We start from the raw sequence: 22,150 nt of genomic DNA, 5'->3' as shown, positions 1-22,150 counted from the left end.
CAGGCTGCTCTTACAACTCCAGTAGGTAGCGTTCCTTCTGGAAAGCTCTCTCAGGGTGACACTTCTGCTGCTCTTCTGCTTCCCTCTTATCTGATGGGTAGCTCCTGCTCAGTTCTTCGGATCTGCTGTTAATTAACACCCCCCCACCTCCGCACACACTGGATCTGACGGCTCTGTATGCAATACCACCAGCAGGGCTGTTTGCCTCCCCAGGCCATTTTGCAGAAGATATCCTAGGACTCCATCTATAGTAGACTTTCCTCTGTAGACTATTTTTTTTACCATTGGGAGTGTCTATCATGCTATAAGTCTGGCCTGAGGGCCTCTCTCAGGTTAAGCACCCTACTGAGTCTCATGCATCCATGGCAGTGGTGGGGGAAAGAAGAGTCCTTCCTTGGACCAGCCTCGCTGTCCTTTGGCTGATTAATTCCGACTGTCCTGGAGGCCAGTCTTGCTGAGAATCCCAAGGGAGGCCAGGTTTGAGTCTCTCTTCCACTTACCAGTTGCAGGCCTGAGTGAAGCAATAACCAGTACCCATTCTGCCAAGAAGTTGGTTAGCTTGTTAGCTTGGCTCCCAAGGGTAGGCAGTAAAGGGCTATTTTTCTACTAGCCCTGGTCTGATCCTTGGGTTGGGTCCACTCTGGGTTCTTCATGTAGCTTTCCTTTATGGAGGGATTGAAATTGATCCAGGCCCCCGAGAGAGCTGAGGAAGAGGCGAGGAGACCTGACCTGTCTAAGGAAGAGCAATACTGCTGTGTCTTGTTCCCAGTCCCCAGAAACCCATCCTCAGAGGGCCAGCACAGTGCTAGTCCCCACAGCAGCTTGCTGGGGTGGGCGAAGGAGAGCTGGAGCTGTCCCAATTGTGAGAGGGAGGGACTGTACTCAGCTTACAGGGCCTGGGCTCAGCACATAGGTGTCTATGTTTATGTGTGTGCCTGTGCTGTGTGTGTTCGAAATGTATTTGCCAACACCTGCATATAACTGTTTGTTTTACGAACATTGTTAACGGCTCTATTATCTTGGAGACAAATTTGCCACAAGCCCCTTGGCTGGCTTCCCTTGGTGGGAAGTTTAGGGTATTTTCTCTTTTGCTTCTGTAGGTAATCCTGTGGGTAATCCTTTGTACATTGAGGTTTCTTTTTTGTTTTTGTTTTAGAGATTGGGTGGTAAGGGGGAAAGAGAGAGAGAGACACATCAACTCATTGTTCCTCTTAATTGTGCATCCATTGATTACTTCTTATGTGTGCCCTAACTGGGACTCAAACCAGCGACCTATGGGTCATGCCGGCAGCCCTGGGTTGGAACCTGCAACCCTGTAGCTCTGGGATGATATTCTATCTACCGTGCCACTGGCCAGGGCGAGTTTTTCTTAAGATTATTTTGTTGGTGCCCTTTTAAGAAGTGGAATTATTGAATCAAAGGGGCTGTACATTTTAGTGGTATCTGTTTGCGCATATGAACTCATCTCAACCATGTGTTGTCCAAAATTTTTGCCCTTGTGTTTAGAATAATATAAGAATTATTACTTAGAATATAATATTATAAGTAAATAATTTCATAATAAGTGGCTGTATTTACTGACTCCTTACTTTGTGTCACACGTGTGTTTGGCAATTATAATAATGCCATCAGACACACGCACACACCAAGGTGTTCACTCTTATACATATCAGATGTGAGGGCTCATCCTTTTGCTCTGCATGTGTGTGCATGCACACACACCACTGCTCAGCCAGCTTTGGGTGGGATTTAACGTGCTCTGGGCCTCGGACTTCTCTAGACTGTTGGCCATGTCGTTGCCTGATATCTTGGCTTCCCGGGCCCTTGGTTTGTGGCATATCGGGAGTAACATGTTCCTCCCTGCTAAGAGGGTTAGCTCCCTGTGGCCCTCTAGAGCCGGCACCCCTAAGGGCCAGTTTTGCCTGGTGAGCTAGAATGCTCCTGCCAGGCATGTAGGACAGCTCCCAGAGGAGGTCCTGTGTCTATAGAAGGTGTGTACGTGGTGTGTGTTCTCCCTGGCTGGGCAGCTGCCAGACTGCCTGGCAGTCTGTCTTTCCAGGAAGACCTCAGGGAGATTTGACTATCTCTAGACTTGCTGCAGTTCATAGAGGGCAGTGCTTCTGTAAGAAGATGGTATGTCCTTGTGTGTGTACTATTACCATACTTGCCCACTTGTGGGCAGCATATCCTAGAGAAACTGCGGCCACTTATCCAAGCTGCGAGCACAGATGTGGTGACAGGTCCTCCCCAGCCTGCCTGCATAAGCACTGGGGGAAGTTTTTATTTTGTTTCAACCCCTTTATTCTCATTCTTGGAGGTTGCACCTCTAAGATGTGTTTAGGGAAGACCTAATAGAGATTGTCTGTCTCATCAGGTGGTCAGTGAGAAATATAGTGTTTTGGGTTTTTAATATTTAAAAACTCTATATGACTTTAATATTTAAAGGTTCTATGTGACTATTCTGTAACTATGAGAAATGCAATTCTTGAGTGTCACCTTGAACATTTCCTTTCTTCTAGCATGGTCTCATCTTACCTGGTGCATCATGGGTATTGTGCCACAGCCACGGCTTTTGCCCGAATGACTGAAACCCCAATTCAGGAAGAACAAGCGTCCATAAAGAACAGACAAAGTAAGGCTGATTCTCCTCTCTCCTTTCTTGTCCTCCCTCACCTATCCCTAACTCTGCTCTCTGCCTCATGCCAGCCTTGGGTCATCTGGCAGGAATCTGTTCCTCTCTGGTCCTTACTACCATGGTCCTCACCACCAGGAGATCATCCCCGAGCCCCAGTCCAGCCCCAAGCTCTGCTCTGTCCCTCCTCCACAACAGTCCTGCCCAGATGGACATTCTAGCAGCATGGGAAAGTCTCAGTGCAGCCTCCCTAATGCACACTCTGCTGGCCTGGCACTGGCTGGGGCCTGGCACTGGCTGGGGCCTGGCATGGCTGGATCCTGCTCCCCCCTCATTTCCTTCCCCCTGAATCCTGGATTCCGCTCAGCATCTTGTTCATGGTCTTCTGAAAAGAGTGTGTTTGCACCTTACACCATGTGCTGCCTTTCACACCGTTTAGTCAGCTTTAGTAGTTCTGCCTGCTCCTGGCCGTAGAGAGGATTTGGGTAATTAGGGCGAAGGCTGATGTTCAGTTGCTGCTGGGGTAGCACCTCTCTCTGCTCCCCACCTCTGGTCCTGTCCTTGCAGACAGCCAAAGGAAGGAGCCAGAGAACACTTTCCTGGTGTTCATACTGGCCTGTGTACAATGTTTGGAGCTCAGTTGTGGAAAGACAGTGTTGGGAACAAGGAAACAGAGCCCAGAAAAGAGATAGAGAAAAGAATGGTGAGGGAGAATGTATGGATGTGTGTGTTTGCTTGTGCCTGCTTGCGTCTCTCTGAGCCTGCATCTTTGTGTATGTGCGTGTGTCTGTGTCTCCCTGAGGAGCTATGCCCAGCCAGACAGATGGAAAGAGATCCCAGACTTGGGATCTATGAATGATAGCCTCAGACCCAGAAGTTGCTCGCAGCAAGATGCACCAGGACCCAGGGCAAGAGCAAGATGCTGATGGCCTGAGAGGTGTCAACATCAGAGATGCCAGTGTGGGAGGATGATCTCTCCAGTAGAGAGCACACTGCAGCCCCTGGAGACCGCCAAGACATGGGCTCTGGCCCAGAATCAGTGCGCTCTATTGCCCCTCTCCTGGGAGGCCTGAAAGGAGAGAAATCTGTTGGAAGAGGAGCCCCTAGGACCACCAAGCTGCCTAAGTGCCCATCTTCAGATTATGCTCCCACAGCCAGGACCCCTCCCGAACCCAGATCCCTGGCGACTCGTACTCCATAGGAGCAAGCCTCCAAACTCACTCTCCTGTCTCTGGGCTGAGAGTCCCTGATCCGTTTTCCCCTCTTATTCTTTGAGGACTCCCCAATACTTGGCAGAAACCAGGGTCTATAATGGGGCTGGGCAGCCAGGTTCTTTCTTCAGCCTCTTCTGTGAGCATCCCAGTTGGCATGCCACTCTGAGTCCGCCCATCTGACCGTGCTCTGGACTGGGAGTGCAGGCATGTGGCTGTGAGGAAGGTCTGCAGCCCCTCACTCACTACTGTGTTCTTGTTCTTTGCAGAGATCCAGAAGTTGGTGCTGGAGGGCCGTGTGGGTGAGGCCATTGAGACCACACAGCGCTTCTACCCAGGGCTGCTGGAGCACAATCCCAACCTGCTCTTCATGCTCAAGTGAGTTTTGGGGCCTACCAGCTCACCCATAGCCCAGCCCTTCTCAGCTGGTGGTGGGAACATACAACCTGGACCAAGCCCAGAGCAGTGCCGCTCTGCTCCCTCTGCAGGTGCCGACAGTTTGTGGAGATGGTGAATGGGACCGACAGTGAGGTCCGCAGCTTGAGCTCCCGAAGCCCCAAGTCCCAGGACAGCTACCCTGGCTCCCCCAGCCTCAGCCCCCGACATGGCCCCAGTAGTTCCCACATGCACAACACAGGTCAGCCACTCTCCAGAGGGCTCCGGGAAGGACTGGTGTGGAGAAGAAAGGCCACCTACATACCCTTCCCTGGGATGGGCTTAGGGTTCACTGCTGGATTTGGGGGAATGGAAATGGGACCATTGTAATCACTTCCAGGGCCCCACTTGATGGCAAGTTGCCCGTCTTCTGAATGTCCCCTGGCTTACAGGTGCAGATAGTCCCAGCTGCAGCAATGGCGTCGCACCCACCAAAAGCAAACAGAACCACAGTAAATACCCTGTGCCCAGCACCTCCTCTTCCTCCTCCTCGTCCTCCTCATCCTCCTCGTCTCCATCCTCTGTCAATTACTCTGAGTCCAACTCAACAGATTCCACCAAGTCCCAGCCCCACAGCAGCACCAGTAACCAGGAGACCAGGTACCTCTCTTACTCGGCATTCTCCTCCCTTCTGCTCTGTGCCACTTGGGCCCACTGCAGCCTGACTTTTGAGCACTGTCCTGTATACTTCACCCCCCACCTCTATCCCAGGTCTATGCCTGGAGCTGCTGACCCGCCAGGCATTGGCTCCAGCTTGTAGTCCTACAAGTCATTTGACTGCCACTTTATTTGGCCTGGTCTTTATCCAGAGGCACCAGTACTGCCAGGCTGAGAATGTGGTCTCTTCGAAGGTGACCAAGCCTTGGAACCTCCAAAGTCTATACTGAAGAAGTTTTTACTGCTCTTGGCTTGTGGGGCTGGCAGGGGTTTTAGGCCACAGACTACAGGTAGTTTTCAGCAGCCCCCCAGTGTGCTGTAGGGCTGACCTGGGTTTTACTCCCAGAGATGCCTACTGGGGCTCACAGGCCCCAGTCATTTGGGGGTAAGGGGATTTTTAAGAGTGTGCCTGCTTGGAAGAGGGTCACAGAGGCAGCATTGGGACAGGAGTCGGAATCAGATGACAGGCCTCTGGGAATAGCTAGTATCACAGTGGGGGCTAAGTGTTGGAGCCTGGGAAGCCAGAGGTGTTCTTCCATGATCCTGGGGGTCCTCAGTTTACCCATAGCAACTGGCTAAAGCCTGAATGGAGGTCCAACCACGCTCCTCCAAGCACATCCCCTTGGCCAACCCCTACCTCAACCATTCTCCACAGTGACAGTGAGATGGAGATGGAGGCGGAGCATTACCCCAATGGTGTGCTCGAGAGCATGTCTACACGCATCGTCAATGGTGCCTACAAGCATGAGGACCTGCAGACAGATGAATCCAGCATGGGTGAGGGCCATGCCCCAGCATGATATTCCATGGGCAGCAACACTCAGCCCAGATGCCCCTGCTCCCTGGGACGGGGTTGGGACGGGCAGATTTTTACAGCTTGAGAGGCTCTAGTCAGACCTGGTCCATAGCCTCCTTAGCCAATCATGAGTGGGGGCTTGAGGCCTGAAGGCCCTGGCCTGCTGCCGTGACCAGGACCTCTGCATTTGAGGCTAGAGGGAGTTGGAGAGAGAGGGCGCTGTTATGAGCCCCCGTGCATCTGCACAGGGTGGAAAGAGGGAAAGCTTTGAGTCATCTGACTCCTAGAGCATGTGCTGGGTAGACTAAGCACCTCATCTGTAGTTGGCCCACTTGCTCCTCCCAGGCCTCACTTGCTTCTGGCAGAAGCTACAGCCCCTCACCCGCAAGGTCCTTCTTGCCATGTTCTCCTCCCTTTCTCTCCTCATGCCTCCTGATGTGTTCTCTGCTGGGCTCTGGGTGCAGATGATGGGCATCCTCGACGGCAGCTCTGCGGGGGCAATCAGGCTGCCACAGAAAGGATAATCCTGTTTGGCCGCGAATTGCAGGCACTGAGTGAACAGCTGGGCAGGGAGTATGGCAAGAATTTGGCCCACACAGAGATGCTGCAGGTACAGAACAAGCCAAGCCCTCATACAGAGAGGGCCCCCTTTTGGTAATGGGGTCAGGGTGACTCTGGGAGGGCCTTCGGGACAGCAACACCAGGACAAAGTGGGCTCCATTCAAGTCTGCAGTGGGAAATGGGACATCCAGGGTGTACTCCGTCCTCTCTTGGCTCTGTGGAGGGCGCAACCCTCCCTGACCCAACAGTGGGGTGTTTTGTATCCTCACTGGGCACCACACAACACTGTGGTCTCTGGAGCCATGGCGGGGTGTGTGAAGTGTGTGCCACAGTCCTCTCAAGAGTGCCCTGTCCCTTAGGATGCCTTTAGCCTGCTGGCGTACTCAGACCCCTGGAGCTGCCCAGTTGGCCAGCAGCTTGATCCTATCCAGAGGGAGCCTGTGTGTGCAGCCCTCAACAGCGCCATTTTAGGTAAGTAGATCTAACAAAATTAGAAGCTTGCCCATGAGTGCTTGGGGTGGCCCCCTCCCTTCTTTCCCTAAGAATTGCTGATGTTTGTCCAAATCAGGGTGGTGAGCTTTGTCTAGGAGCTCTCTGATGGCCCACAGGATTCTTGGGCTCCCATGGCTGAACCAAAATCCTGAACTCTCTCTGTCCAACTGAGTTGTCTGGCTAGATTGTGGTGGGCCCTCGGGTGGGACTCTGGACCCAGGCCAGCCTATTGCTTGGAAGAAAGCTAAGGCCCTTAAGTTTTTGGCTTGGTTGCAGGGCCATGGCCTGGTGGCTGGGGCACACTCACACAGAGACACATAAATACTCTATTCCAAGAGATTTTGTTCACTCCCCCAAGTTCTCCAAGAGAACTTTGACCTAGGTCCAAGCCTTGGGCAGGGTAGTGACCAGGCCTCGTCTCTTATCCACAGAGTCTCAGAACCTGCCAAAGCAGCCCCCTCTGATGCTCGCCTTGGGCCAGGCATCTGAATGTCTACGACTCATGGCCCGAGCGGGCCTGGGATCCTGCTCCTTTGCCAGAGTTGATGACTACTTGCACTAGCTGACCGTGCTGGCTGGCCCCGCCTGGCCCTTCCTCAGCCTCAGGGCTGGAGCAGCCCGGCCCTCCATAGGCACCTGGCGCAGGGACCTGGAAGCCATGGGCAGAGTCCACTCCTCCTGCCTGGCCTCCTCACCTTCCTTTCTTTCCCTTTTCCTTCCTTTCTTTCTCCTTTCCCTTTCCCTTTCCCTTTCCTTTCCTTGCTTTTTTCTTTCGTTTCATTTTCTTTCCTTTCTTTTTACTTTTTCCCCACCTTCAATCTCTCTCCCCCCACCCCCTCTTCACGTGCAGCGGCCTATGACACAGTATTGGCTGGTTACTCTCATGTAGCGCCTTCTACTTTGAAAGGGGGGTTTCATTTTGAGGAGGGGTTGGAGTTTTTTAATCTTTTTTTTTCCTCCTGACTGAGCCACCAGTATTTATCTCTGGAGAGTTTGTGCTGAGCTGGTTTCTGCTAATTTAGTGATGAAGCCTATCCAAGTTGGTGATGGCTTATTATTTTCATAAGAAAAAAATGAGATTATATATATATATATATAAATATATATATTAAAAAAAGACACAGTATTTATCGTAGTGCTAGTGGTCCACCACCTCTTTGGTGAGTCTATCCAGACACCATATGTTTTTATTTGAGTCCAACTCATTAAAAAAGAATCATCTCTGTAACCTCAGCCAAGTGATTTATTTCAGGCTTCCCTTGTTGAGCCACAGGCCCAGCTGCAGTGTGGGGAAGCCCCATAGGCTTTGGAGGGGACACTTAGTGGGCAGGTAAGGCTAAGCTGGTTTGCAACATCAAGAGGTGTGGGTCCCCAGGCCCCTGAGAGTCGGACTGAGCATAGAACTGTAGGGCCAGGGGTCCAGAAAAGAGAGGAGTTGACCCAAGGCTATACAGCATAGCAAGGGAGTGGAGGGTCCTTGGCCAGCACGCTATCTACCGTTCTTCCCTGTCTTTCACTGCCTGCCTTGCACCTCTCTCTCTTCCCTTTTCATCATCCTGCCTTCTCATTGTTAAGATGGCCAAATATTTCATTACTCTAAATTGATTGCCTGGAAACAACCTGCCTTCGATCCAAGAGCTGCTGTGTGTCAGGCTGCGGGGAGGAAGTCTCCATTGCGACTGAGGCCCTTGAGTACAGGGGCTGCCTTCTTCCTGCCTGGATCTTCACCAGCTCTGCGAAGCTCTGATGGAATCAATGCTTTCTGCTGAGAAGCCAGGACCAGTGGAGACAGATTCTTGGGCTGCTGGTCACTGGAGTGGATGGAACCCTTGACCCCCTAGGCCAGGCCTCACTGCAGCTGTGCCAGGCAGCTCCCTGCAGTTTGGCCCTAGCCACGCTTATGAAAGACTGTTATGAGTATGTTTTGGCCAGAGGAAGGGACCTCATGGGCTTTACAAATGTCCCACCAGCCTTGTCAGATGGATCTTTACAGCTGGTGAGGCAAAAAACAGCCCTGGTACTGCCATCAGGGAATCAGGAGAGGAAGGGCCAAGATGGCTTCCAGGACTTGGGTGAGCCGTCTGTTGCGAGGACTGACAGCCTAGGAAGAGGGAAGGGAGGAGATCTACCCAGAGGAACACCAAGAGGGACTGGGATTTCCCCACCTGCTTCACAGTGGGAGGGAGCACACAAGCAGCCCCTGCAAAGGGGCAAGGTCAGAAGTTGAATTTCCAGTCCCTGCCTGGATCTTGCCCGGGCAATTTTCTGCTCTCTGTCATTGGACACAGGAATGGTTGGGACGGCCTGAGTTATTCAGAGCCCACCAGGCCTTGCTGCACCCACAGCTGGACAACAAGAGAAATGCTTGAGTCGGACCAGCTGCTGGTGGTGGTGTCAGGGCCCTGGCCTCTGCTGTCTTAGAGTTCTGCCTTGGGACATGATCCTGTACGCTACTGTTTTTTCCTAGTTTCCATCAGGGCAGCTGGCAACCCACAGACCATGACCCATCAGGGAGCTGTCATCCTGTCTGTAAAGGAAACTCATCCTATGCAGGGCTGGGTATACTTAGCTCCCAAACCCAGAGGTTGAAAATATCAGTCTGTTAAAATGGTCAGAGCTAAGTAGGTTTGGGAATTAAAACCAGAGGTTTTTGCAGCTGGAGTAGGGTTCAGAGAATATCTGCTCCACCAATCCTCTCCTATTACAGATAAGGAAACAGGTCCAGGAGGTTAAGTGACTTGGCCAAAGTCACACAGCAGATTTGCGCCAGAGCCGGGACTAACCTCATCCCTGTGAGTGGGGCAACATTGCTTAGTCCTAAAGCTGAATGGCAGATGAGGGGTTAGGCCCAGCGGTGTTAGACAGGCCTCCAGCGGTTTCTGAGCAGCTGGTACTTTTAGGGGTGTGTCAGGGATGGGGATAGGTGCCTGGGCTTGGGTATGGAGCATCTGAGAGAGCCCAGGAGGACTTGGGACAGCTGTGTGCTGCGTGGGGTTGGGTGTTCGCATGGCTTGCACTCAGTACCCATGGCCATCTCCCCATTTTCTGTGCCTTATCTCACTGTTTCAGCTGAGTCCAAGTTGTTTACTCTGTTCCTCTCCGGAGGGGCTCTCTGTCCCAGTTGGACAACATACCTTTGGGACATAAGCCTTTGCCCCACAAGCCGTGGAGAGGACAAAAACAAAGCTGCTTGAGCCCACTGTCTTGGTGATAGTCCAGGCCTGCCTGCCAGCCAGAGGAGCCCCTCATGCACACCCAGTCCTACCAGCCTGCTTCCAGGAGCCGAGAGTGGGGAAGGCACCTGGGAGGAGCCCCGGTGAAGAACTGGACTTGACCCAAAGGGTCAGGGGGAAGACTTAGCCCTGTTGGGTTGACCAGCCCTGGGGGAGCAGCCTTCCTTACCTTTTAAACCCTTGCACCATCAAATGATTGTCCTTCCATAGTGGATGGAGATTGGCAGACCACACAAAGAAAGCCAGAAACCCAGTCCTCACCCACATGGGTCTGTGGCTGGTTGTAGGCCTTCAAAAAGGGGACACCAAGAGTTGGAGAAATGAGGACTGCCCAGCCACCCAGCGCCTTTCTACCCCTTAAGCAAGCACAAAGACGTTGAGGCAGAGAACTGTCAGAGCTGCAAGTTTCCATGGTTGCTCACAACTCAGGTATGCACACTGTGTGGCAGCTGGGCAGCAGAGCCCTACTTGACCACCAGTCCTGTGCACCCGGACCTGTGGCCAGATTGTGGACTCTGGCTGCCTGCGGCGCCACCATTTTGCATAGGGTTTTCCTCCATTCATAACTACAGGTGACACACGTCCTCCACATTGTGCACACTGGTTCTGCCTTTGTCCTTGCAAGTTGATAACTTGGCATTAGCATGAAACTTGTGGGTGTGGGAGGGTTTAGAGAGAATTCTAACACAAAACATCCTATTAAATTGTACTTGAGAGATGAAAAAACTCCTGTTGTATTTTGACAGAATTATTTTTATTAAAATACACATCCATGAGCAGTCATGAGTTGGTCTCTGTGTCTTAGTGGGTCTGGTACCCAGTGTCCTGGAGGGTGGGCTCTTCTCAGCCCGCCCCTTCATTGCCTAGGCCTCCACTACTTCAAGGACTCTCAAGACTTGGGGTGTTTTTATGACCCGACAGAGGATAGATACTTAAGCTTTAATTCTTTTCCCCCAAAATAGCTTTCATCTGAGACAAAGAAAAAGCAAATTCATCTTCAAAAAGTTGGGCCACAGGACCTCCTACCCTCAAGATAGGATTTTTAAAAACATTTATTGATTTTAGCGAGAGGAAGGGAGAGAGACAGGACCATCAATCTGTTCCTGTATGTGCCCTGACCGGGGTCGAACCGGCAACCTCTGCACTTCGAAATGATGCTCTAACCGGGGGTAGTCAACCTTTTTATATCTACTGCTCACTTCTCTGTTAGTAGTAAAATTTTCTAACTGCCCACCGGTTCCACAGTAATGGTGATTTATAAAGTAGAGAAGTAACTTTACTTTATAAAATTTATAAAGCAGAATTACATCAAGTTAAAGCATATAATAATAATTACTTACCAAGTACTTTATGTCGGATTTTCGCTAAGTTTGGCAGAATAAATCTTTATAAAACAACTTACTATAGTTGAATTATGGTTTTGTTTTTTTTTAATTTTTTATTTATTCATTTTAGAGAGGAGAGGGAGAGACAGAGAGAGAGAGAGAGAGAGAGAGAGAGGAGACAGAGAGAGAGAAGGGGGGGAGGAGCTGGAAGCATCAACTCCCATATGTGCCTTGACCAGACAAGCCCAGGGTTTCGAACTGGCGACCTCAGCGTTTCCAGGTCGACGCTTTATCCGCTGCGCCACCACAGATCAGGCTCAACTTACTATAGTTAAATCTATCTTTTTATTTATACTTTGGTTGCTCCGCTACCGCCCACCATGAAAGCTGGAACACCTACTAGGGGCGGTAGGGACCAGGTTGACTACCACTGCTCTAACCAACTGAGCTATCTGTCCAGGACAAGATTTTAATACATTCCAAATATCTTCACCCCAAACAGACAGTAAAAAAGAGCTCTTCTGAGGGGTATTGAGTTAGTCTCCTGTCAGTCTGGGAGAAAGCTTGTGCTCAAAATTCTTTTTTTTTTTTGTATTTTTCTGAAGCTGGAAACGGGGAGAGACAGACAGACTCCCACAAGCGCCCGACCAGGATCCACCCGGCACGCCCACCAGGGGCTACGCTCTGCTCACCAGGGGGCGATGCTCTGCCCCTCCGGGGCGTCGCTCTGCCGCGACCAGAGCCACTCTAGCGCCTGGGGCAAAGGCCAAGGAGCCATCCTCGGTGCCCGGGCCATCTTTGCTCCAATGGAGCCTAGGCTGTGGGAGGGGAAGAGAGAGACAGAGAGGAAGGAGGGGGGCGGTGGAGAAGCAAATGGGCGCTTCTCTTATGTGCCCTGGCCGGGAATCAAACCCGGGTCCCCCGCATGCCAGGCCGATGCTCTACCGCTGAGCCAACCGGCCAGGGCCCAAAATTCTTGTTCTGTTTTACTAACCTGTTAACCCTGTAAAATTAACCTTTCTCAGTTTCAGTTTCCCTATTCTTAAAATGGAGTCAGTTCTACTATTCCATTGTGGTAGAAGATTCTAGCATGCATAGGGCAGTGCTTAGCACTTAGGGATGTAGTACAGGTGACTGACTGCCCTGCCTCTATGAGGATGCTCCTTGGTGTCTGGCCTGCTCCTGCCTCCTTCTGCCTCCCAAAAGTATCAGGGTTTGATGTAAAGGAGGGATAGAGAAGCTCATGTTGATGTCCACCTGGAGGTGGGACTGGAAGCAAATTGGAGGCAAAGAAATAAGCAGCGAGGCTAGTACTGCAGGCCAGACACGAGGACAGGTTTGAGGAATATTTAGGAGATGTGTTAGTACAGTGGTCGGCAAACCGCGGCTCACGAGCCATATGCGGCTCTTCTGCCCCTTTAGTGTGGGCACAAAATCCAGCTTAGGAGTACCATAATTAAGTTAACAACAATGTACTTACCTATATAGTTTTTTGTGTTTTTTTTTGTTTTGGTTTGGTTTTTTTTTGTATTTTTCCGAAGCTGGAAATGGGGATAGACAGACAGACTCCCGCATGCGCCCGACCGGGATCCACCCGGCACGCCCACCAGGGGGCGACCTCTGCCCACCAGGGGGCGATGCTCTGCCACTCTGCGGTGTAGCTCTGTCGCGACCAGAGCCACTCTAGCGCCTGGGGCAGAGGCCAAGGAGCCATCCCCAGCGCCCGGGCCATCCTTGCTCCAATGGAGCCTCGCTGCGGGAGGGGAAGAGAGAGACAGAGAGGAAGGAGAGGGGGAGGGGTGGAGAAGCAGATGGGCGCTTCTCCTGTGTGTCCTGGCCAGGAATCGAACCCGGGACTTCTGCACGCCAGGCCGACGCTCTACCACTGAGCCAAACGGCCAGGGCCTTACCTATATAGTTTAAGTTTAAAAAATTTGGCTTTCAAAAAAAATTTCATTCTTTGTACTGTTGATATTTGGCTCTGTTGACTAATGAGTTTGCCGACCACTGTGTTAGCACAGTAGGAGGAGTAACTGGATGTAAGGGAGATGGGAAAAGCAAGAGACAAGGCAAATGCAGGCTTTGGGTTGGGGCAAAAGTATGGATAATGGTGCCCCAAGATAGTGTCAGGAACAGAAGGGAACAGTTGGTACCTAAAAGTCACTGGAGTGAGGAAGGTTTGCTGGAGAGCAAGTAGATCCATATCCCAGAGGAACATGGTTCCTGGAAACAGAAAAGGGTTTTGTGGTCCAGTAAATAAGGACAACTGTGATGGATGGTCACAATGAACATCACCAGCTAATTAAAAGCTCTAACAATCCTGTGTTAAGATGTGCAGCTTAAAACCCAGTACTTTCCAAACTTACATTACTATAGAACGCTTCACTTGGGCACTTTACAGGACTATTAGTCTACTCTCAGGGCAAAGCTAGTGTATTGGGAAAAGTGAAGTATTAAGATCAGCACAAATGTCCTGATTCTATAAGTTAAACTATAGTAGATAAATTTCCCTTAGAATAGTGGTTCTCAACTTGGACCAATTTTTCCCCCAAGGGGACATTTGGCAAGATCTGGAGATATTTTTGGTAGTCACGGCTGGGGTTGGGGCCTACTGATATCTAGTGGGTTGTGTTCAGGGATGCCACTAAATATCCTACAATGCAGAGAGCCCCCACAGCAAAGAATTATAAGGCCCAAAATGTCAACAGTGCTGCTATTGAGAAACCTTGCTCTAGGGTGAAATTTGAACAATGACTAAGACAAACATAAAATAAGCACATTTTGATTCTGCCTCCTTTGTACCTGGCTGTTCAAAATCCAGGGGAGGTACTCAAGGAATAAAATCCCATCAGAAAAGGGGGTTTTGGGGGTTACAATTTCTCATCACTCTGGAAGCCTTCCATGTTCACAAGGGTGGCAGCAGTGGTGGGAAGTCCTGTCTCCTGCCAAAGCACGGTCAGCTGATCTCAGTGGGAACACCTGCCTTAACTGACATGTTCTATCATTACAGGCTGCTCTGGAAAGAGGGCCAGCTGAGCTGGGGTTCAGACTCACCAGGAGGGTCAGACAAGCAGGGGTGGGGCTCCCCATGCAGAAATAACCCCTAATCCCATGTTTCCAACATAACCTGTTTTATACTAAGGTTTAAAGGTTTCACTGGTCTAGCGGATTGGGGACAGGGTTGCTTATAGGATTCAGTAAAGAGATTATGAGGACTGAGATCACAGTCCATAAGAGTACTAATATCTAAGGAACTAAAAAATATCTAATAAGCCGTGAGGGTCGGTGAGTTCGAGAGAACTACTTTGCAAAGGATGGGTTATGTGTAACAGAAGACTTTCCTTCGCTTCTGGACAACCAAAACCCACCAGAGTTCCCAAAACCTCCTTGCCCTTGATGAGAGCGGCGAACCAGAAAGGATACAAGGACGGCGAACAATGTCCCCACCGCCGGAAATAACGACGCAGGCCTCCAGCCAGGTTATTTAACCTCCACCACCCCCACTCCCTCCCCGCCAACAACCAACGAGCATGCGCAGCTCTAGGTCACGGCTCCTCCCCGCAGGTTCCACCCCCGTCAGGGAGCATGCGCAGATCTCCCGCCGTCCCACCCCCTCTTCCAGAGCCCCCAGTTCCTTAGAAACCAGGCAGCGCGTTCCAGGTAGCAGCCCCCTAGACTCCGGCTGATAAGTCGCTGCCAACCTCCTTCACCGGGTACTGGTGTCCGCTGAGACTCGTCCGGACCCAGAGTCTCCGGTGCGGAGCGCGGCGGCTAATGCCAGCGTGCCAGGTAAGAGGCAGCCCGCGGCAGCGGGTGAGGATGAAGGAGGGCATGGCGCGGCTGCGAGCGGGCGTCGGCCGGGCCTCTACCGCGGCTCGGCGTCCGAAGTCAGAGGCGGGGATACGCGAAGTCGAGGCTGGAGGGAGCCGTTTAACTGCGAGCACCCGCGCTGAGTTCGAAGGTCGCCCCGGAGTTCGCCCTCCCCACCTCAGAAATAAGACCTGAAAGTTTGGCCGTAAAATTTTAGAAATTTGACTCCTGCGAGGACCTGGGCCCTCACCCCTCCCATCACTGTACGCGGAAACCTAGGCTCCCCCCGCCCTGTGCAGAGCAGACCCACCTACCTGTGTGAGGACCGACGCTTTGTACTTAGGGATGCGAGGTGTGGAAGCCTCAGACAAAGGGCTCATGAGGTAGCCGATCCATCCTCTTTCAGAGTGAGATAGGATTTTTAGGGGGGTAAATCTTTAAGGAGAGAGCGTTTAGGTGGCTGGTGGGAGAGGGAATGCTTCAGGAGATGCGGGTGGCTCTGCCAGCCCCAGAGTGCCCAGTGGCCATGTCTCAAGGGCCCTGGCCTACCTTTGAAGCGCAGGAAGGAAGCTGATGGACCTGCGGAGACAAAGGTGAGTTGAGGTATTCCCGTCAAGGAGACATTGTTACATGAATAGGGAGGAAGGAAGAGGGGGCGGGGATATCAGGACTTATGAATGTGAAGTTTACTTCCCAAACTGCTGCAGAATTTGAACAGGACAGGAATAGAAAAGTTTAAAGCTGCTTTGGATAGAAACCAAGTAAGGTTATAAACCATCTTATTTATGTTCTTTGTTCCCATAGTGTCATGCTGAGAGCAAGACACAGGAAGACAGTGGGTGCCCTTTGAGTGTCCAGAACCAGGGCTAGGCACCACCCAGAGGACCTTGTAATCTGTGGGCACAAAGGTCTCAGAAGAAGAGCCCTTAGTGTATGTCCCTTCATTTGAAGGGGACAGCTGTTAAATTAGAAAAGACATTTAACATGTTACAGTGATATGAAGAGATATGGAGAAGATGGTTGTTTTTAAGAGCTGGAGAAGCTAAGTTCATTCTTGATAAGGAAGTTCTTTTCCTACTGAAAAGCTACACCAGGGCACAAGAATTTTAAGACCATTCATTTTACAGAAAATGTGGAAAAAAGGATTGCCTTTGTACTAGGAGTTGAGAGAATCTGTCTGGACCAAGAAGTGAAAACTTTCAGCAGACAGTTCTGTGGGTGGACTCCCCATTTTATTGATAAAGATTCAGTTTTGAGAGGGTTTCTGTTACCACCTGGTTGCCTTACTTTCCCTATGGAATGATTAATCTGAGTCTGATCAGTCATTATTTTTATTTGCTAGGAAAATTCAGATATAAGATTTCTATAGTAGGCCCTGGCCGGTTGGCTCAATGGTAGAGCGTCGGCCTGGCGTGCAGAAGTCCCGGGTTCGATTCCCTGCCAGGGCACACAGGAGAAGCACCCATCTGCTTCTCCACCCCTACCCCCTCCTTCCTCTCTGTCTCTCTCTTCCCCTCCCGCAGCCAAGGCTCCATTGGAGCAAAGATGGCCCAGGCGCTGGGGATGGCTCCTTGGCCTCTGCCCCAGGCGCTAGAGTCGCTCCCTGGTGGGCGTGCCGGGTGGATCCTGGTCGGGCGCATGCGGGAGTCTGACTGTCTCTCCCCGTTTCCAGCTTCAGAAAAATACAAAAAAAAAAAAAAAAAAAAGATTTCTATAGTAATACTAGATAGAACCCACTCGTTGTAGGATTAGCAATGAAAAAGAAGCCCGCCTTGCCTGTGGTTTTTAAAAGATGGTCACTGATTCTAATTATTAAAGTCAATTTATTACTAGCTTGATAAAACTAATTTTTAGTGTCTGTTCAACTTTGCAGTAGTTTTTTTTCGCTCCCAAAGTGACAAGATACTTTGAAAGTGATAATAGGTGTTATTTAAAGAAGAACATATATAGGTTCACAAATCCATGCCAGACCATAATTATGGATATTATGGCTGTGAATTTATTTTAATTAAAATATGGTTAATATGCACTATTATGTTAGTTTCAGGTATACAACATAGTTATTCATATTGCATGGCTTTGGATTTTATTGATTTTTTTTACATCTGTAGAAATATTTTGTATAAATGTCTCAAGAGATATAGTGGGGTATTATCAGAAGGTGTGTAATCTGTGGAGCAATTGGCATGGTTAACCAAATCCTGTCAGAAAAATTTTATGAAAGTCATTGTATTCTATGCAGTAGTCCTCATGAATTTATCATTGGCCCAAATAGAAGACAGAGAAGTAGGCCAAAATCAAGGTATGATTTGACGGAGAGCGATCAGTTACCATCAGCAGAACTGGATGGGGTGTGGGATGTAGAAGCGTGCTTTGAATGTAAGTGCACTTCGTTGAATGAGCAGTTGAAGATACTGCTTAAATGTTGTGAGTGTACCCCAGGGATTTGTATGCATTTTTTGAGTTCCTATGATCAGGCACTTGTTTTCAGAGGAAAAAGATGGACTTACAGATTCTCAAAGTGTTTCCTCGTCGCTGTGGCAGTGAAACCTTTGACAAATAATTACTTAACATCTGCTCTATTTTCTGGAGCAGCTGAGGGCAGTTATCAAATCTGGCCTGCAATAAAGTAGTCAACAGTATTTAATAGGCCAAGGTACCAGATAAACCAGTAATGCTGACAAGATTTACTTTCACTGAACTGATTGTCTAGTTATCCAGTAGGAGGAGAAAGGAAATGGGAATAAGTGCTATCTGATGTAAGAAGTTGTAATAGAGACATTGGTGCTCAGAAAATAAAAGAAGCAGAGAGACCCTAGAAGTAAAAGAGCCTGTCTGATGCCTGACAAGTCACTCATGTCACTCATGCATATTTAAAGTACCTAGAAGATCCAATTCTAGAATAAATCCACCATTAAATTGGACAGCATCTTGGAAAAAATTGGAGATTTTGCTCTTTTTACAAATTTGTATACAGCATAATAATGGGATATTACTTTTCTTACATATAAAAGTAGCAGCTTTGTATTAGAAAACTTGAAGAGCGTCTAAAAGTCCAAATTACTTGCCAATTTAGGTGTCAGGTGTAAAAAGTGGGGAGTGAAAGATATATACTTGAAATACACTTAGACTCATGAAAGTCAGAGTAAATGTGTGTGTTACGTGTCATTGAGTTAGCTCCGACTCCCGGTGACCCTGTGAATGAGTGATGTGCACAATGTTTTGTCCTCAACAGTGCTGCTCGGCTCCTGTAGATTCATGCTTATGACTTCGTTTATGGAGTTAATCTATCTCATATCAGGTCTTCCTCTTTTCCTGCTACCTTCTGTTTTTCCCAGTGCTACTGTCTTTTCCAAAGAGCCCTGACTTCTCATGATGTACCAAGAGTAGAACAGATTCAAGTTTTGTGTTTTTTCCCTCCACTGATGTTTAAGTGATACTGAGAAAAACATAAGAGCAGTGGCTGACACCACTAGGATCTCAGCCCATCTCTTAACAGATGCATAAATAAACTTCTTATAAAATTTGTTTAAAAAACATGAAAGCAGTAAAACTTCCCTACACTTGTAACACTCATTCATAAATTTGCCATTAGGTCAGAAATGAGCTCGGTGAAGTACTCTCTTTAAACTGAAACAAAGGAAATAAGAAATGGAGTAATTACTTTTATTTCGTGGTGATGGAACTGAACACTCAAACTCTTATCTTAAATACTTGTTCTTTAGTTCCTGCTCTTAGAAAGGATGTATTTGAATCTTAGGTACTCAGTTCTCAAGGTAGCCAATAACAAAATGCCACACTCTTTGGGACCCAGAATAGCCAGAAATTGCTGAGGAATAGCTCATTCTCTCCCACATGTCTCTAAGCCAGGGGTCTCCAAACTATGGGCCGCATGCGGCCCCCTGAGGCCATTTATCCGGCCCCCCGCCACACTTCCAGAAGGGGCACCTCTTTCATTGGTGGTCAGTGAGAGGAGCATAGTTCCATTGAAATACTGGTCAGTTTGTTGATTTAAATTTACTTGTTCTTTATTTTAAATATTGTATTTGTTCCCATTTTGGTTTTTATACTTTAAAATAAGATATGTGCAGTGTGCATAGGGATTTGTTCATAGTTTTTTTATAGTCCGGCCCTCCAACAGCCTGAGGGACAGTGAACTGGCCCTCTGTGTAAAAAGTTTGGGGACTCCTGCTCTAAGCCATTCCCGGAAGCTTCTTCCATAAGAGTTTGTATTTGCCCTTCAAAGGGATTAGGAATGAAGGCTGTGAGGAATTGGAACTGAGTACTGAGCAGTTTTTCATTAGACTAGAAAACTCCAGAGTAGAACCAGAGATTTACTGTATCACTTTACAACATCAAAGTTTTTATTTCCTTTTATAGTTTTATTTTACTTAGAACGATAACACTAGGCAAGTCATGTAACTTCCAGACCATAATTGCTTAATCTGTATAATTTAAAACAAATTGAAAATGACATAAATGTCGAACACCAGAGACATGAAAAGCTGGTTTAAGTAGTCAGTGGAGTATAATGTACCCCTTAAAAACTGTCTGATACCACGAAAAATGCTTATGTCTAAACAGTAAGTGAAAAAAATCTCAGGATACAAAGTTGTGACTATGTAATAAATCACAAGTACACTGAACATACATAAAAACTTAGCAAAAAATAATGTAAAAACACAGTAATTTTCTGTAATATATATTTTTTAAATGAGATATTAACTAGATGTATTATGGCAGTTGTTTTGCAATATATACAAATATTGAATCATTGTTATCCAGCTGAAACTAATGTTATGTCAGTTGCACCTCAATAAATTTTTTTTAAGTTTTTTTTTTTGTGTGTGGCAGAGACAGAGAGTCAGAGAGAGGGACAGATAGGGACAGACAAACAGGGAGAGAGATGAGAAACATCCATTTTTCGTTGTGGTTCCTTAGTTGTCCATTGATTGATTTCTCATATGTGCCTTGACTGGGGGCTACAGCAGAATGAGTGACCCCTTGCTCGAGCCAGCGACCTTGGGCTCAAGCTGGTGAGCCTTGCTCAAACCAGATGAGCCCGTGCTCAAGCTGGTGACCTCGGGATCTCTAACCCAGATCCTCCACGTCCCAGTCCGACGCTCTGTCCACTGCACCACCGCCTGGTCAGGCCTCAATAAAATATTTAACATAAAAATATTTTAAGCCTGACCTGTGGTGGTGCAGTGGATAGGGCGTCAGCCTGGAACGTTAAGGTTGCTGGTTTGAAACCCTGGGCTTGCCTGGTTGGGGTATGTATGGGAGTTGATGCTTCCTGCTCCTCCCCCTTTCTCTCTCTCCTCTCTCTCTGAAAAAATAAATAAATAAAAATCTAAAAAAAATTTTTTTAAGTGTATTTCCCATCTTCCAAGATGAACAAACTGCCCTAAGAGTTTCTTCTTGCTTGTGGTGTAAAGGATAATATTGAACTTGTTTTCCCTTTGCCAGCTTGCACTCTTTCTGGCTTTATTGACTGTGTTAAAGATGGGGGAAGGGGGAACAGTGGCGGGGTCTGGGCAGCACTGACATTTCTTTCTGTCTCAGGTGTCTGTGAACCAAACAGTAATGTGATTGCCTAGATAATGAGTTTACGTGTGTATAATTGAAAGGTGACTGACTCACAGATCTTGCGCTGCTTTCTAAAATTGATGTTGGTTTTTTTTGGTGCTTGTTGATGAAACATTTTGACCCTTACAGTGTCTTGGGTGCTTGTTTTGTAGCACAGTGTCCCAAAACATATTATAGGAAGTTCCATGTGGTTAATGGTTTCTGCAGCTCAATGGTGGTTCCCACTAGGAAATGGTTTTTATCTTTAAGGAAACTCTGGCAGTGGCCCTGGGAGCATGTGAGATGATGTGCTTCTCATGCCAGGCATTCTCTGATTGTCTAGCGTATGGGGGATGGTAGAGAGATCAGCTTACCTCCTGTTACTTTTTCAGCCTTTTGAATTCATATTCCTATGCCAGGGCCTAAGGGTACATAGCTTGTATTTTGAAGCAAAGGGGAAAATGATTCATCATAGAACTTCTTATCTGATATTATTTTTAAAAGTAAATCATTGTGCTTAAATGGCTATTGTGGTTCCGCCAGCCCTGCCCTGCTCCTGGTTATTTTATATTCTTTTTTTAGTGAGAGAGAGAGACAGACAGGGACAGACAGGAAGGGGGGGAGATGAGAAGCATCAACTCATAGTTGCGGCACCTTAGTTGTTCATTGATGCCTTCTATACATGCCTTGACAGGGGTTGGGAGGGGCTTCAGCTGAGCCAGTGACTTTCGGGCTCAAGCCAGCGACCATGGGGTCATGTCTATGATCCCATGCCCAAGCTGGTAACTCCGAGCTCAAGCTGGCAACTTCAGGGTTTTGAACCTGGGTCCTCTGTGTCCCAGGCCAATGCTCTGTCTCCTGCACCACTGCCTGCTCAGGCTTCTGTTTATTCTTTTAAATATATTGTCTTTGTTTCTCCTTACTTCAATGCTTAATATCCGTGACATAGTAATATTTTTGTGCAAAGAATATTTAAGTGCCTTTAAGTAATTTCCAAATCTTTATAGGAATGTTACCAAAATACCTTGAAGTGTTAAGTTTCAGGGACCTATTTTCCCCTTAATATCATATAAAACCCAGTCTTGGTCCTAAAATTAGAGCTTAGAGCCTGAACAGTGAGACAAGATATTGTGCATCATTTAAACAATAATTAGAAAATTCTAAAATATTGAAATGAGTGGCTGTTTCCAGGTAGGCATATCCCCTGTACATCCTGTATTTTATAACCAGCCTGCTTCATTACACATTAACCAAAAAGAAAAAAGGGGCTGGTGTGGCAGACTGTCCAGAGCTTAGACATTTGCATCTGACGTTTAACAGTTAGAAGATTGTTAAATTACGGTTGAGCATGGTCATGGCCTAATTGGTAAGCAGTTTTCTGCATACAAGTAGGAGATATTTGAGAAGACACTGGGCATTTCCAGTTACTG

At 48.3% G+C, this 22,150-nt stretch overlaps 3 protein-coding genes across 6 annotated transcripts in view; all 3 read left to right on the top strand.

The window, feature by feature from the left end:
* Positions 1–10,796, top strand: part of RANBP10 (RAN binding protein 10) — a 73,364-nt gene extending 62,568 nt beyond the window's left edge. For all 3 annotated transcript variants that reach the window (XM_066350268.1, XM_066350269.1, XM_066350270.1), the window contains 8 exons: positions 2,520–2,632; positions 4,113–4,221; positions 4,332–4,480; positions 4,671–4,878; positions 5,591–5,712; positions 6,196–6,341; positions 6,652–6,763; positions 7,216–10,796. In XM_066350268.1, the coding sequence (XP_066206365.1) occupies positions 2,520–2,632; positions 4,113–4,221; positions 4,332–4,480; positions 4,671–4,878; positions 5,591–5,712; positions 6,196–6,341; positions 6,652–6,763; positions 7,216–7,346 (1,090 nt within the window). In that variant the 3' untranslated portion in view covers positions 7,347–10,796. The remainder of the gene's footprint in view (positions 1–2,519; positions 2,633–4,112; positions 4,222–4,331; positions 4,481–4,670; positions 4,879–5,590; positions 5,713–6,195; positions 6,342–6,651; positions 6,764–7,215) is intronic.
* Positions 1–22,150, top strand: part of CENPT (centromere protein T) — a 186,826-nt gene that overhangs the window by 86,483 nt on the left and 78,193 nt on the right. The window lies entirely within an intron of this gene.
* GFOD2 (Gfo/Idh/MocA-like oxidoreductase domain containing 2) overlaps positions 14,937–22,150 on the top strand; it is a 43,630-nt gene continuing 36,416 nt past the window's right edge. For both annotated transcript variants that reach the window (XM_066348887.1, XM_066348886.1), the window contains exon 1: positions 14,937–15,131. The gene's annotated coding sequence lies outside the window, so the exon portion shown is untranslated. The remainder of the gene's footprint in view (positions 15,132–22,150) is intronic.

Source organism: Saccopteryx leptura, chromosome 9, assembly GCF_036850995.1.
Source record: "Saccopteryx leptura isolate mSacLep1 chromosome 9, mSacLep1_pri_phased_curated, whole genome shotgun sequence".
In the NCBI taxonomy this organism is placed as follows: Eukaryota; Metazoa; Chordata; class Mammalia; order Chiroptera; family Emballonuridae; genus Saccopteryx; species Saccopteryx leptura.
This window is presented reverse-complemented; position numbering and strand designations above follow the sequence as displayed.